This window comes from Diceros bicornis, chromosome 2, assembly GCF_020826845.1.
Source record: "Diceros bicornis minor isolate mBicDic1 chromosome 2, mDicBic1.mat.cur, whole genome shotgun sequence".
Lineage (NCBI taxonomy): Eukaryota > Metazoa > Chordata > Mammalia > Perissodactyla > Rhinocerotidae > Diceros > Diceros bicornis.
In genome coordinates, this window is record NC_080741.1 from 54,200,364 (window position 1) to 54,213,335 (window position 12,972).

The following is a 12,972-nucleotide window of genomic DNA, read 5'->3' on the forward strand; positions in this document are numbered from 1 at the left end:
AAAGATAAGCTGCAGACTGGAAGAGAAAATATGCAAAACATATTTGATAAAGGACTAGTATATATAGTATAGTATAGTATCCTGTATACAGAGAGAATAATATATAAGCAATAGTGTCAAAGATAAGAAAACCACTCAATAAAAAAATGAGCAATAGATTTTAACAGGCATGTTATCAAAGAAGAGAGATGAATGGCAAATAAGCACCTGAGATGACTCGGTCATTAGGAAAATGCAAATTAAAATCACAATGAGATACCACTACACACCTATTAGAATAGATCAAATTTAAAAATCTGACAGTACCAAGTTCTGACAAGGATGCAGATCGATGGGAGTTCTCATACATTGCTACTTGTCGAATAACACAGCCATTTTAAAACCAAGTTGAGGGCCGGCCCCGTGGCTTAGCAGTTAAGTGCGCGTGCTCTGCTGCTGGCGGCCCCGGGTTCAGATCCCGGGTGCGCACCGATGCACCACTTCTCCGGCCATGCTGAGGCCGTGTCCCACATACAGCAACTAGAAGGATGTGCAACTATGACATACAACTATCTACTGGGGCTTTGGGGGGAAAAAAATAAATAAATAAAATCTTAAAAAAGAAATAATTAAAAAAAATAAATCCAACTTGTATGGATTCTAAAAAAAATAAAAAATAAAAACAAGTTGACAGTTTCATGTGAAGTCAAACATATTTACCATGTGACCCAGCAATCTCACTTCTAAGGTATTTATATAAGAGAAATAAAGATATATGCCTACACAAACAATTTTTACACGAATTTTTATAGTATTTCTATTCATAATTGCCATAAATAACTCAAATGTCCATCAAATGGTGAATGGGTAGACAAATTGTGGTTCATCCATATGATGGACTAATATTCAGCAATAAGAAGGAAAAGACTACTGATAGATGCAACAACACAAATGAATCTCAAAAGTATTTTTGCTAAGTGAAGGGAGCCACTCTCAAAAAGCTGTGTATTGTATGACTCTGTTTATAGGACATTCTGGATGAAGCAAAACAGTAGGGACAGAAAACAGATCAGTAGCTGTTAGGGGCTGGTGTGAGGAGAGGAGATTAACCCGAAGGGCCACAAAGGAACCTCTGAGTAGTGGAAATAATCTACATCTTGATAGTGGTGGTGGCTCCAAACTGTAAACCTAAGAAGAGTACATTTTACCATATATAAATTACATCTCAATAAACCTGACTTTAAAAAGAATTGGAAGCCCTTCCATGCCACCCTGTTGCCAGAGGGCATATAAGTTCCTTCATAACTTGGCCCCCAGCTCACCTCTGGCCTCGTCTTTTGACAACCCTCCCATCCACCCCACTTCACAGCTGTACTGGACTGCCCTCAGCTTTCAAATGTACCACACGCTCTGTCTCTTCCCACCTTGGTCCCTTTGGCCATGCAGGCTCCTCTGGGTGGAGTGCCTTTCTCTCTGGCCGCTGGCTCTTACTCGACTACTGAGAGCCAGCCCAAATCTCAGCTTTTTGGAGAAGCCTTTCCTGACTTTTCCAAAAGAGCATCTGCACCTCCCTTATCTTTGTTCTTTACGTAGTACCCTGGGAATAGCACTTGCCATGGATTTATAATTATTTGCCATAGCCCTGCATGCTTTTCAAGGACAGGGGTCATGGGACCATGCCTTCTTCATCTCAATATGCCCAGTCCCCAGTACAGGGCCTGGACACTCAGCGCCCAGTAAGGGGCAAGATGGGGCGGTTCTGCAGGATTTCAGGGGATGTGACAATGAGGTCTCCTGGATTTGGGAGACACCTGTGACTTGTCGCTATAGCCTAAATAGACCACCCAGGCTGGATCTTGTTCAGACCACTTTGCTTGTGTGTACTGAATTATGCATCACAGGAGAGACCCAGCCTGGAGGAGGGCAGTCTTTAGTGTCCTCTGTGGAATTTTTCTTTGCTGGTCATCATGTTTCCAGCTGCTATTACCATTGGAAACCACATAGCAAAAGCAATAACAAAATGCACCTTGCTTGTTCCAGGTCTTGCTGAAGAGTTCTTTGCCCAGTCCCTGGGTTATGGTGTTTTTAGCGTAGTACAGCCTAGTCAGCCAGGGCTGCAGCTTGGACACAGCCTGGAGAGTCCTCTGACTCAAGCCCTTAAAGAAAGTGCGACCCGCCCCGGTCAGTGAGCCCAGCCTGGGCGAGGCTGACATCGACACTTGGCTGGCCCTTCCCTGGAACATGCTTCACCAAACCATCCTGTGGCAGGGAACGTTTTCCACAGGGAGACAGGCTAAGGGAGAGGATACTTTCCCTAATTATAGACAGGAACTGAAAGTAGGTAGGGGACATGCTACTTGTCTGTTGGGCTCAGCTCATTTTATTTGTATGAAAACACAATTCAATATTGGCTCTTCTCCTAAAGGTATATTTTGAGCATCGACTGGTTAGAAAGGGCACCTGATGACTCAGTATGAACACTCATGTCCTACTCAGCTTTGACAACTCGGCCAGGCTCCAGAGGAACCTCACGTATTTGAGAAAGGACTGGAAATGTCCCTGAAAGGAAAGCTGTGGTTTTGGAGCACTTCGCTGCCTGATAAATTCCGTGTGATGACAGAGATGCTGCAAGAGATGTGTATAATGAGCTAAGTGGCTCTCTGCAGTGATAGCATGAACAGATCCGTGCACCGTATGGTGGGAATGTGAACCACATACATGTGCGAGTGCCGTTTTGCATCTGCACCACATCTGTGAATGTCTAGATTTTCTAACTGGTTTGAGGACTGCGTATGACAGATTCTGGAGTTATCTAAAGCCATAGGAAGGAAACCGATAGCATGATTAAGATCATACTTTTAAAAGTTGCATTTTAAGACCAACATAATTTACATTATGAGGTCTGTTCATTTCTATGCTATTTGTTCTCGTCTTTCCTTCTTGCACCCCCACCCCAATCCAGACCTCTCAAGTGAAAGCCAATTGCTTCTCAGTAATGTTTATTGGACACTCAGATGCGGTGTCTGTCATCCAGGGAGTAACGTTTGCGTCTCTTTCAGCCGCCGCTGGCGTCGCTGGAACCGATTTAACCGCAGAAGGTGCAGAGCTGCTGTGAAGTCTGTCTCGTTTTACTGGCTGGTCATCGTCCTGGTGTTTCTCAACACCTTAACCATTTCCTCGGAGCACTACAACCAGCCTGACTGGTTGACGCAGATTCAAGGTACAAGCAGAGGCCGCTCACTTTTTGTTCTGAATTGGGGATCCCTGAAGCTGTCCAACTGCAGTTTAGTCTTATCTGATGGATGTATAATAAAGTATTGGAACATTTCTATAAGCATTATCTTGGAAGATGGTAGAACCATCTAAACATAGGGTGCACCTGGAGTGGGGGTGCGGTCTGTGCTGTATGGTGAATGAAGCACCTTGGAGCTGATTAAGGCCGGAGCATCCCATTGTCCTAACCCCATGACAACCTAGGATCAAGGAATCTTGCAGCTGGAAGGGACCTCATAGCCCTTTCCCTGCCCCCACGGGAAGCTTTATTTTTCCCTATGGTATTCTTGGCAAGTGGTGGTGGTTCCCCTATTGTTCATATCCCCAGAGACAGCCCATTCTGAGTTTTGAGCTGTCGAGAAGGCCTGCCTTACATCAAGTTAGAGCTGTTTCTGTCCAGCTCTCCAGCCTGCTGGGTGGTATTTGCTGCTGTTATAAATGACATTGGCAGGCAACTGCTGCTTATATCATGCCGTAGGCAAGACCAGATGGGTCTTTTTGTCTGTGACTGAAGCAAAAAATATAATACGATGGGTGATCTAAACGCAGAATCCTAGGCTTTTAGGGCTGGAAAGTGTCAGAGGTCATGTGATAAACCAGCCTTCCCCATTTTATAATCAGTGAAACTGAGGCCCAGAGAATTCAAGGAACTTCTCCAGAGTCACACGTCTATGTTGTAGCAGAAGCAGGACCAGAACCTGGCAGGCAAACAGACTGTAACGTTAGTGCCACTCTTCTGTAGTGGGTGCGGTACCAGAGAGAGGGACAGAAGTGCTTGGGGCATTTCCCACGGGGGCTGGTGGGAGGGAGGTGTGAGGAGAGGAATCTGAGCCACCCCCACCGTGAGATCTCGACCTGTGTCTCTTTGTCTTTCCAGATATCGCTAACAAAGTCCTCTTGGCTCTGTTCACCTGTGAGATGCTGGTAAAAATGTACAGCTTGGGTCTCCAGGCGTATTTCGTCTCTCTTTTTAATCGGTTTGATTGCTTCGTGGTGTGTGGCGGAATTACTGAAACGATCTTGGTGGAACTGGAAATCATGTCTCCCCTGGGGATTTCTGTGTTTCGGTGTGTGCGCCTCTTGAGAATTTTCAAAGTAACCAGGTAAGGACATGTGTGTCTTGCTGCAGATGTTTTCTGGACATGGGGTAGGGATCAGCCGCATCGCTGGGCAGGTGATGTTTGGCTCTGTCCGCACGGGTGTTCTGGGCTCACATCCTCATCTTGACTTGTAGGCACTGGACTTCCCTGAGCAACTTAGTGGCATCTTTGTTAAACTCCATGAAGTCCATCGCTTCGCTGTTGCTTCTGCTTTTTCTCTTCATCATCATCTTTTCCTTGCTTGGGATGCAGCTGTTTGGCGGCAAGTTTAATTTTGACGAAACGCAAACCAAGCGAAGCACCTTTGACAATTTCCCTCAAGCACTTCTCACAGTGTTCCAGGTGAGTCCGCCCGTCCTCCTCTCCCTGAGGAGCACATCATGAGATGCCTTCTTGTCTGGTCACAACTCAATAAGACAAAATGCTTCCGTTTTTATTAGTAACCTCTGTCCTAATAATGTTCTGATAAGCTGTGTGCCATATAAGTCATTTATTTTGCATCTTGCTCCAGCTGTCTCTGTGATGTGATTGAGTGTTTTTATAAGACCGCTGGATATTGAAAAAATAATAAACCCAAAACTTCTGTTTGATTTCATGAGGTTTCTGTAAGATAGGCTTTTAAATCCTCTTTCTGTTCTTTGCTAATTTGTGATTGCAGGCAAGTTTTGTAATCCTGGTTATAATGGATTTATGCAAAGCAGTGAATTCTAAAGCCCTGATGCTTTGGTGTGTAGTCAGAGGAATCAAGGTGATAAAAGTGTTGTGATAGGCTTCTGCCCCTTTCTTGTCCTCCTTCGTGTGATGTAATGAGGACACACAGACTCTGAGGGTATCTGTGCTGTTGAGGCCTTTATAGGCACTGGGCTGAGAAGGGAGTGACAGTGCCAGAGTGTGCAGGTGGCTCTGCACTCAGAGCAGCCTCTCCACCCCAGCTGGCTGTAAGCTGAGGTGTTCTAAACCCCCTCTTCCTGTGTTGTGAGCTGAAGCCCTTCCTTGGCTAGAACCTAGCAGATAAATTTGAAAGACTCATCTCGCCCTTGTTGCTTTTCACATTCAATGTCGGTGAGCTTGGGAGCCCTGCCAGAGAGGCCTGTTGAGAGGACAGTGGACATTGAGGTCCCATGGTGGCTCTTTCTGTGCTCAGCTCTGTGACCTTGGAAAGTCACTATCGTTTTCTGAAAAAACAAGAGACTAGAGGGAATGATCTCTAAGAGTCTTTCCCACTTGGCCGTTTTGAGATGAATGGAAGTACTGGCACTGCTATAAAGCCATAGCTTTAATTTTTTGAATTATACTTAATTTTGGCCACTGATTAGTCATTCTTTATCCTGATTTCTTTCAGAGAAACTTATGTGGTGGTGGCTTTTGGAATACATATATGAGGCACAAAATTCAAATGTTACAGAAGGATATAAAGTTACAAGTCTCTCTGCCACTCAGCCACCAATTTCCCCTTCTAGGAGGCAACCACCATTAATCAGTTTCTTGTATATTCTTTGAGATATAGTTGCTCATAGATATAAAGCAGTTAACCTGCCTACCTATAGATGAATGTACACAGATGGTGGCTCACTCTGCATGCTGTTTTCCATCTTGCTTTTTATCATTTAAAGTGTCCTAAGAATCTTCCTTATTGTTTCATAAAAGGTTGCCTCCTCTTTTTCAATGCTGCATAAATTCCATAGTGTAGATGTGCTATAATTCGTGTAACCAGTCCCCTGCTGATGACTATTTTGTCATGTCCGCTCTTTGCTCTGTGGGTGACCTTGAACATACATTGTGGAGCACATGTATGTGAGTAGATCTGTGGGATAAATTCCCAGAAGTGGAGTTGCTGGTTTAAAGAGTGTATGTCCATTTTCAACTCTGATACTCTCGTCCAAGGACGCTCCTTACAGGAGTAGTAACTCCTCCTCGGCGAGCAGTGTGGAGCCTTCCCATGGCCTCACTCCTCTTCACCACAGTGGGGGTTCACACTTTTAGATTGTTGCCTGTCTGATAGGTGAAAATGCTGTCTTACTGGAGTTTTAATTCATACTTCTCTTACCAGGGATGAACCTGAATGTCTTTTCATGTGACTAACAGCCATTTATAGTTCCTTTTCTATGAATTGTTTTATCTTTTCAAATCATTTGCCCGTTTTTCTGTTTGGTTGTGATCCACAACAGTTTTAATTTTTAAAATATCTTGTCCAGATAAAAGATAAAGGAGCGTGCGATCTCACTCTCACTCTCTCGCTCTCTCAATCTCTGTGGAAGATAGTATATTTTTAAATTGCTGTTCGTGTTCATCGGATTCTGTTTCGTGATGGATTGAATTGTCAGGTATCATCAGTAGAGAAGATTAAATTTGAAACTTCAGACGGTCATGAGTATCTACTCATGGGGTAGTTTGTAAATTTACACGAGATATTTGGAATTCCCTGCTTCTAACAACTCATAGATATAATTCCCCATTTGCACAGTTGATTAACTATGTGGACTACCAGGCAGCAGTTAAAAAGAATGAGGTGAACCTACTGGCACAGAGGGCCTCCAGAGTATATTATTGAGTGGGGAAAAAAGCAAATTGCAGAAAGTTCATATAGTATGATACTCTTTATGTCTAATAAATCAGAGAAGACACCAACTGCTTGTTTTTTCTGGGTGTGTATATATGTATAAATGCACAAAGCTCCTGGAGAGAGACACCAACAGCATGCTCTCTGGGGAGAGGACTAAAACTGGGCTGGGGGGTCATCAAAGAGTACATAAGTCTTGTATGTAATGTTACTTTATTTTCACCAGAAGATTAACTCATGTACTGGTATGATTAAAAATCATGTTTTGGAGCCAGCCCCGATGGTCTAGTGTTAAAGTTCTGCACTCCTGCTTCAGTGGCCTGGGTTTGTTTCCTGGTTGTGGAACCATACCACTCGTCTGTTAGTAGCCATGCTGTGGCAGCAGCTCACATAGAAGAACTAGAAGGACTTAGAATTAGCATATACAACCATGCACTGGGGTTTTGGGGAGAAAAAGAAATCATGTTTTGAAAACTCTCTAGGATAGCAGATAGGTTTGTTCAGTACAAATTGGACTGTGAAAGGCGACTTAAACCAGATTTAGGAGCCCTGGGAGAACAACTGGGAATTGTGAGTCCACCTGCCGGCTGATCCCAGTTTTGGCTTCTAGATTCTGACAGGTGAAGACTGGAATGCTGTGATGTATGATGGCATTATGGCGTATGGGGGCCCGTCATCTTCGGGAATGATCGTCTGCATCTACTTCATCATCCTCTTCATTTGCGGTAACTGTATCCTTCAAGCTGACGAGGGCACTGTGGTGTCATTGTCTTGTTTTGTTTCTCCCTCTCTGAATTGCCCCGTGGTGGTGGTGGTGGTGGTGTGGTGGTGGTGGTGGTGGTGTGGTGGTGGTGGTGGTGGTGGTAGCAGTTGTGGTGGGAGGTAAATGCCCTTACCGTGTTAATATACTCTTCTTCACTGTTGCTGGGAAGGGCAGAGTAGAGGCAGAGTTCCAGTTAGGCTTTGAGGAATGAGAGCAGGCCAGGGGAAGGAGCATGAGACAGCGCGTGGGCTGCACCAGTGGTCACCCAGCTCGGTGTCACAGATCCCAAGCGATGGCTTAAGTCAAAGCCAGGTTGTCCTCTGTGCCACCATCCTTGAGAGGTTGGGGGCGCATCTGTGTCTTCTTAAGACCCTTTGTAACCAACAAGGAACCCCCCTTCAGTGGATTGACCTAAGCTCCCCTGAACCTAATTTTGCTTTGCTGATCTGTGCGTCTTTGGGGATCAAGTGTCCATTGGCTAGCAGCTGTATCAGGCTGCTGTCTTTTCTCTGACTCATTTTAATCCTTTTCCTTGCAAAGAGGTACTCTCTAATCCTAGACTTCTGAAAATTCTCAATCTCTATTCACCTCAGTCGGACCCTTCGTGACCCCGTGACCTTTGGTTTTGTCTGCTTTATCTGTGTCCTCCCTGCCTAGTGCAAGACCTGGCAGGTGGAGGCCCTCAGGGGATGTTTAGTGAAAGAGCAGTGTATGGACATGTGAATACCACTCTTGGTCTTCATCTTTTTATTTTAAAGCATCCTGCTCTGGATTCTTCTCCTAAGAAGTCCCAGATCCCTTTAGCTGTTTTTCCCTAATCTTCTCTGGCTTGTTAGTGAATTGTCTTCAGTGTGGAAACCCCGGGACAAACCCGTAAGGACAGTGCTTTGTGCTTCAAGGTATTGTATGGAAACCCCTATCTCAACACCTAGAAATCCTTCTAGTCCCCCATGCAGAGAGCCACCTGTGCCCATCTCCTGCCAGATTTTATGCAGCGGTCTCTTACAGCATGCGGTCTCTGCCGTCTGCTGGGGTTTGGGGTGGGCACTTCTCCATCTCCCCAACTAGAGGATAAGTTTCTTGAGTCAGGAATCTTTTCTTTTTTGTGTTCACGTCTCTCATGGCTTATACTACAGGGTCTTGCGCAGTCAGCCGTTGGTAAATGTTTGTGAACTGAACGATTGATATTTTCTTTTTCTGCTCTCCTCATGATTAACTCTTTAGGCCATAGCAGTGTACCGGCCTTAAGTCTGCACAGAAGTATTCCTTGGCTACTCTCTGTCTGGTTACATGTTGTGTTTTCTTTGTAGCACACATATCACTATCTGAAATGCCTAAATAGTTTATGTTCTGTCTCCCCCAGCTGGAATAAATGCTACCTGGGAGCTGGACTCCAGTCTGTCGTGTTTCCTCCCATGCCCCCAGCACCCAGAACAGTGTCTGGCATGTCGGAGGTGCTTGGTAGATCTTTTCGAATGAATTCCATAGCACACTACTGTTTAGGAGGGTCTGGGTAAGGCCTCTAAATACAGATGATGGGTATTTGGAACTTGTACAAGTTACTTTGGAACTTTTAAGGTTTTCCTGTGGTGTATTACTCTGGATTTGCTTTCCAGGAGAGCCTGGAAGAGAGTTTAGTGTCATTGCAAGACTAGAGATGTATCATTTCTTCATTGAGATCATTGTGAGAATTCTCAGTACGGTTAGTCCCAGCACTAATTCTTCTCTGAGCCATGATTACCCCACGTCCGTCAGAGGAGAGCTTGTGTTACCAACCCTCGTCCAGCCCAGGACAAACTGCTTCCCCAGGCTCATTGCAGCTCTGTTTAAGAAATAGTCTAGCATATCAAAGGCATTTTGAAAGTCCTAATACAATTCACTCATGTTCCTATCTTCTGTAAAGACTTGAATAGATTAGTCAAGCGTGAGATCCCCTGGAAGCTCTCTCATCATCAGTGCCTTGTTGGGTTATGCTTGTTTACATGTTCAGCAGCCCCTGAAGTGTCAGATTGCACAGGGCATGTGGGACAGTGGTGTGCCTCTCCCATCTCTGGGTCCCTGGGCTCCTGCAGTCTTGCATGCAGATGGCTGTGCATCAGCCAAAGAGAAGCATCAGTAGAAGGGAACCGTCTTGACTTACTGACCTTTGATCCTGTCCTTCTCAAAAATGTACTTCACTGATAGTGAATAAGAAACAGTCATCTTCTGATTTGGGAAGTTTGTTCAGAATTTATTTTTTCAATCATTCAGGGAAAACCACACATTTAACATTATAGTAAGAGCCGAAAACCTGATAACTTGTGTAATCATCTAACGTTTTACTATTTGAAAAAATGTAATTCAACCACAGTAGCCAAAGATATAGCCACATGCGGCTACTCAAAAGAATAGTCTGGCACCATCTGGCAATAAGTCAGGCACGCCATAGTCAGTCAGTGTTTGTGGAGTGAATGAATGAATGAGGTATCGTAGACTCTGTGGGCCATTTCAGATGAGAAAAGCTCAGACTGTCTCATGCAATAGGATCACCATTTGAATAACGTGTAGCCTTTAAAGGTGTCTGTTTTGGAAAGCATGCCCCCGATATATGTTATGGGTGTGTGTGTTTTGAAAGTAACAAAATGCATAAAGTGAAATGCAAAATGCATGAAAACACCACGTTAATGTTATAGGTTGTTTTATGCAATGTGTATCAGCTATAGATACCTAGATGTATAGAGAGACACATGTGTGCACGTGCAGGCATGCACATATGCACACACACGAAAGGAAATGGTAAGGTTTGTAGGTTTTCACGGATTTTAGTGAATCTTAATTTTTTTTTTCCAAACTGTCTTCTACAGGTTTCTAGTTTTTTTTTAAAAAACAGGGCTCTGGTCCTCTGGCTATACCAAGTGAACATAGCACTAGAGGACAGTCCCCTGTTACCAGCCTCCCGGAACACAGAGGGGTCACGTTGCCATTGTTGACCAGATGTCGTTGCATTTAGAAATGTGTTGTACCCTTAAAATTTTCAAATTAGATATTCTACTGAATGTCTTCTTGGCCATCGCTGTAGACAATTTGGCTGATGCTGAAAGTTTGAATACTGCTCAGAAAGAGGAAGCTGAAGAAAAGGAGAGGAAAAAGATTGCCAGGTAACCCCATTTTCACCTGAAGTGTTTGCTCAGGGAACTGCCTGGGGAGCCAGCTGCAGGTGAGGCCTGGGGCAGCCACCTGGACTCCAGGCAGCTGTAACTCCCATGTTGCTGCTTTGTGGTGATTGTGGATGACCACGTGGGGCAAACCAACCAGGATGGAGTCTTGGGCAGAAGCCAGGCCCTTGGCTGTCATTCCCTCGGAGTTGAGAGTAGGAGTTGCACGTCCCCATGCTTAAAGAATGGCTGCGGTTAATTTTGGCGTCATAAAATAAATGAAGCATTCAATGCTGATTAGCTCTTGGATGAGAATTTTAATAAGATGATCTGTGTAATGAGTCCAGTGCACTGAGATGAGCAGGAAGCTCTGAGTGTGGGTTGTGCTATGTTCTTGCTGTTAGTGTTGTTTCCAATTAAATTCTCTCCTTCATCAGACCACTGTTGATTCAGAATCCTGATTAGCATTTTTATACGTAGCAATATGATTACTTGGTTTCTTGTGTTCTTGTCTCTGTAGAAAAGAGAGCCTGGAAAATAAAAAGACCAACAAACCAGAAGTCAACCAGATAGCCAACAGTGACAACAAGGTGTGTGTTCTGAAGCCCTTCTCCCCTTTTTGTTTCAAAATGATTCTGTTGATGGCACCATAAATGTACCATTTACTCAGTGAAAGTGTCCTGTGTGATATTGTGGTGTGAGTGTGTGGCACACCATTATAGACGCTGGCTTTCCAGGGGGGTTCTGAGGGAATTTAGGCACTCAGCTGGTTGTTAACCAGTATTTCACCAGAGAACCAGTATATATTTGGCTGGTCTGACCACTTATTTTTTCTTTGTTGGAATTGTGTTGTCAGACCTGACCTATGTTAGTATCTTCTCAGTGGGGATTAAAATCAAGGATTATTAGTAGGTGTCTGCCCCCAGAGGGATCTCAAAATCAGGAGGTCTGGGTGCTCAGGGCTATACTGTCTAACTTCATCCCACTTATGACAGCTCTGGATTTTTCATTCATTTGTTCACTGAATCAGTAAATACTTTTTGAGTGGTTACTGTGTGTCAGATACTGGGGATCAGGCACCATCAAGACCAACGAGGTTCCTGCCTGCACGAGACTTACAGTCTAGTAGAGAGACAGGAGTCTACAATGTAGTTACCATACATGGCATACATGCGGTGTGTGTGACATCACTAGGATAGGAAAAGGTGTGGATGGTGCTGGCTAATCATGGCTGGATAGGGGTTAGACCAGTTTTCTCCTCATCTGCCCTCAGACCTTCTGTCTTAAGCAGAATCATCATCTGGGGACATCTGCTGTCCCTACACACTCACTCACGTACAGCGCACACTTTGAAGAGAACTACTCTGCTCTGTGCGGAAGGGTGGGGTTGAGTCTCCACTTTGGCTCTCTAAAGTGCATTTAAGTCAGAGTCTCCCCTCCTCCCAAGACCTCTCTGTCATCCTAGGTTACAATTGATGACTACCGAGAAGAGGATGAGGACAAGGACCCATACCCGCCTTGTGATGTGCCAGGTATGGTGGTGGAGGCCAGAGACAGGCTCTCAGCTCCTGAGGGATGTGGCTTTGCCACCACTGTGTGGTCAGCAGCTGAGTCCGTAGCTGGCTAACCCAGTTGGGGCACACACTGGGCTGCTGAGGCTGTCGAGGCCATGGTTCTAGTCCCTTTGTGGGCCAGTTAGCTCTTTTTCTCTTGGTCGCAGACAGCTTACATAACCCAAATTCCAGGTGGTGGGGAGAAAAAGTGTAGGTGGATCCTGGCAAGCCCAGCTTTTGCTGGGAAATCTCTTGAGGAGGTGACCAGTTAATACTATTCACCTGACACTTTCGCATTTGACTGGTGCCTTTATTGGCTGATGTAGGAGGGACTGTGGAGTATGGAGCCTGGGTCACTGATCGTGTGTGACTTGAAGTCCCACACAGATTTTCCAGGCTGAGGCTGAGCAAGAGGTTACTGGGGAAACAGCCAGGTGCTGGGGGGATGGCAGTGAGAACCCCACTGCTGCTACCTTCTACCTGTGCTTCCGTCTTAAACTGCTAGGGACCTCATTCCCACAACTACACACACTCATGGATGGGCACACTTCTCGGCTCTCCACACACATTCAGTCCATATTCTGAAGGGTTTTGATTAATGTAAGCTGAT

General features: G+C 45.0%; 1 protein-coding gene across 6 annotated transcripts in view; it reads left to right on the forward strand.

Annotated features, from left to right (window-relative positions):
• The window catches only part of CACNA1D (calcium voltage-gated channel subunit alpha1 D), a 310,124-nt gene that overhangs the window by 220,486 nt on the left and 76,666 nt on the right, over positions 1-12,972 (forward strand). For all 6 annotated transcript variants that reach the window (XM_058561224.1, XM_058561213.1, XM_058561234.1 and 3 more), the window contains 7 exons: positions 3,039-3,199; positions 4,130-4,355; positions 4,487-4,694; positions 7,523-7,643; positions 10,698-10,812; positions 11,330-11,399; positions 12,275-12,341. In XM_058561224.1, the coding sequence (XP_058417207.1) occupies positions 3,039-3,199; positions 4,130-4,355; positions 4,487-4,694; positions 7,523-7,643; positions 10,698-10,812; positions 11,330-11,399; positions 12,275-12,341 (968 nt within the window). The remainder of the gene's footprint in view (positions 1-3,038; positions 3,200-4,129; positions 4,356-4,486; positions 4,695-7,522; positions 7,644-10,697; positions 10,813-11,329; positions 11,400-12,274; positions 12,342-12,972) is intronic.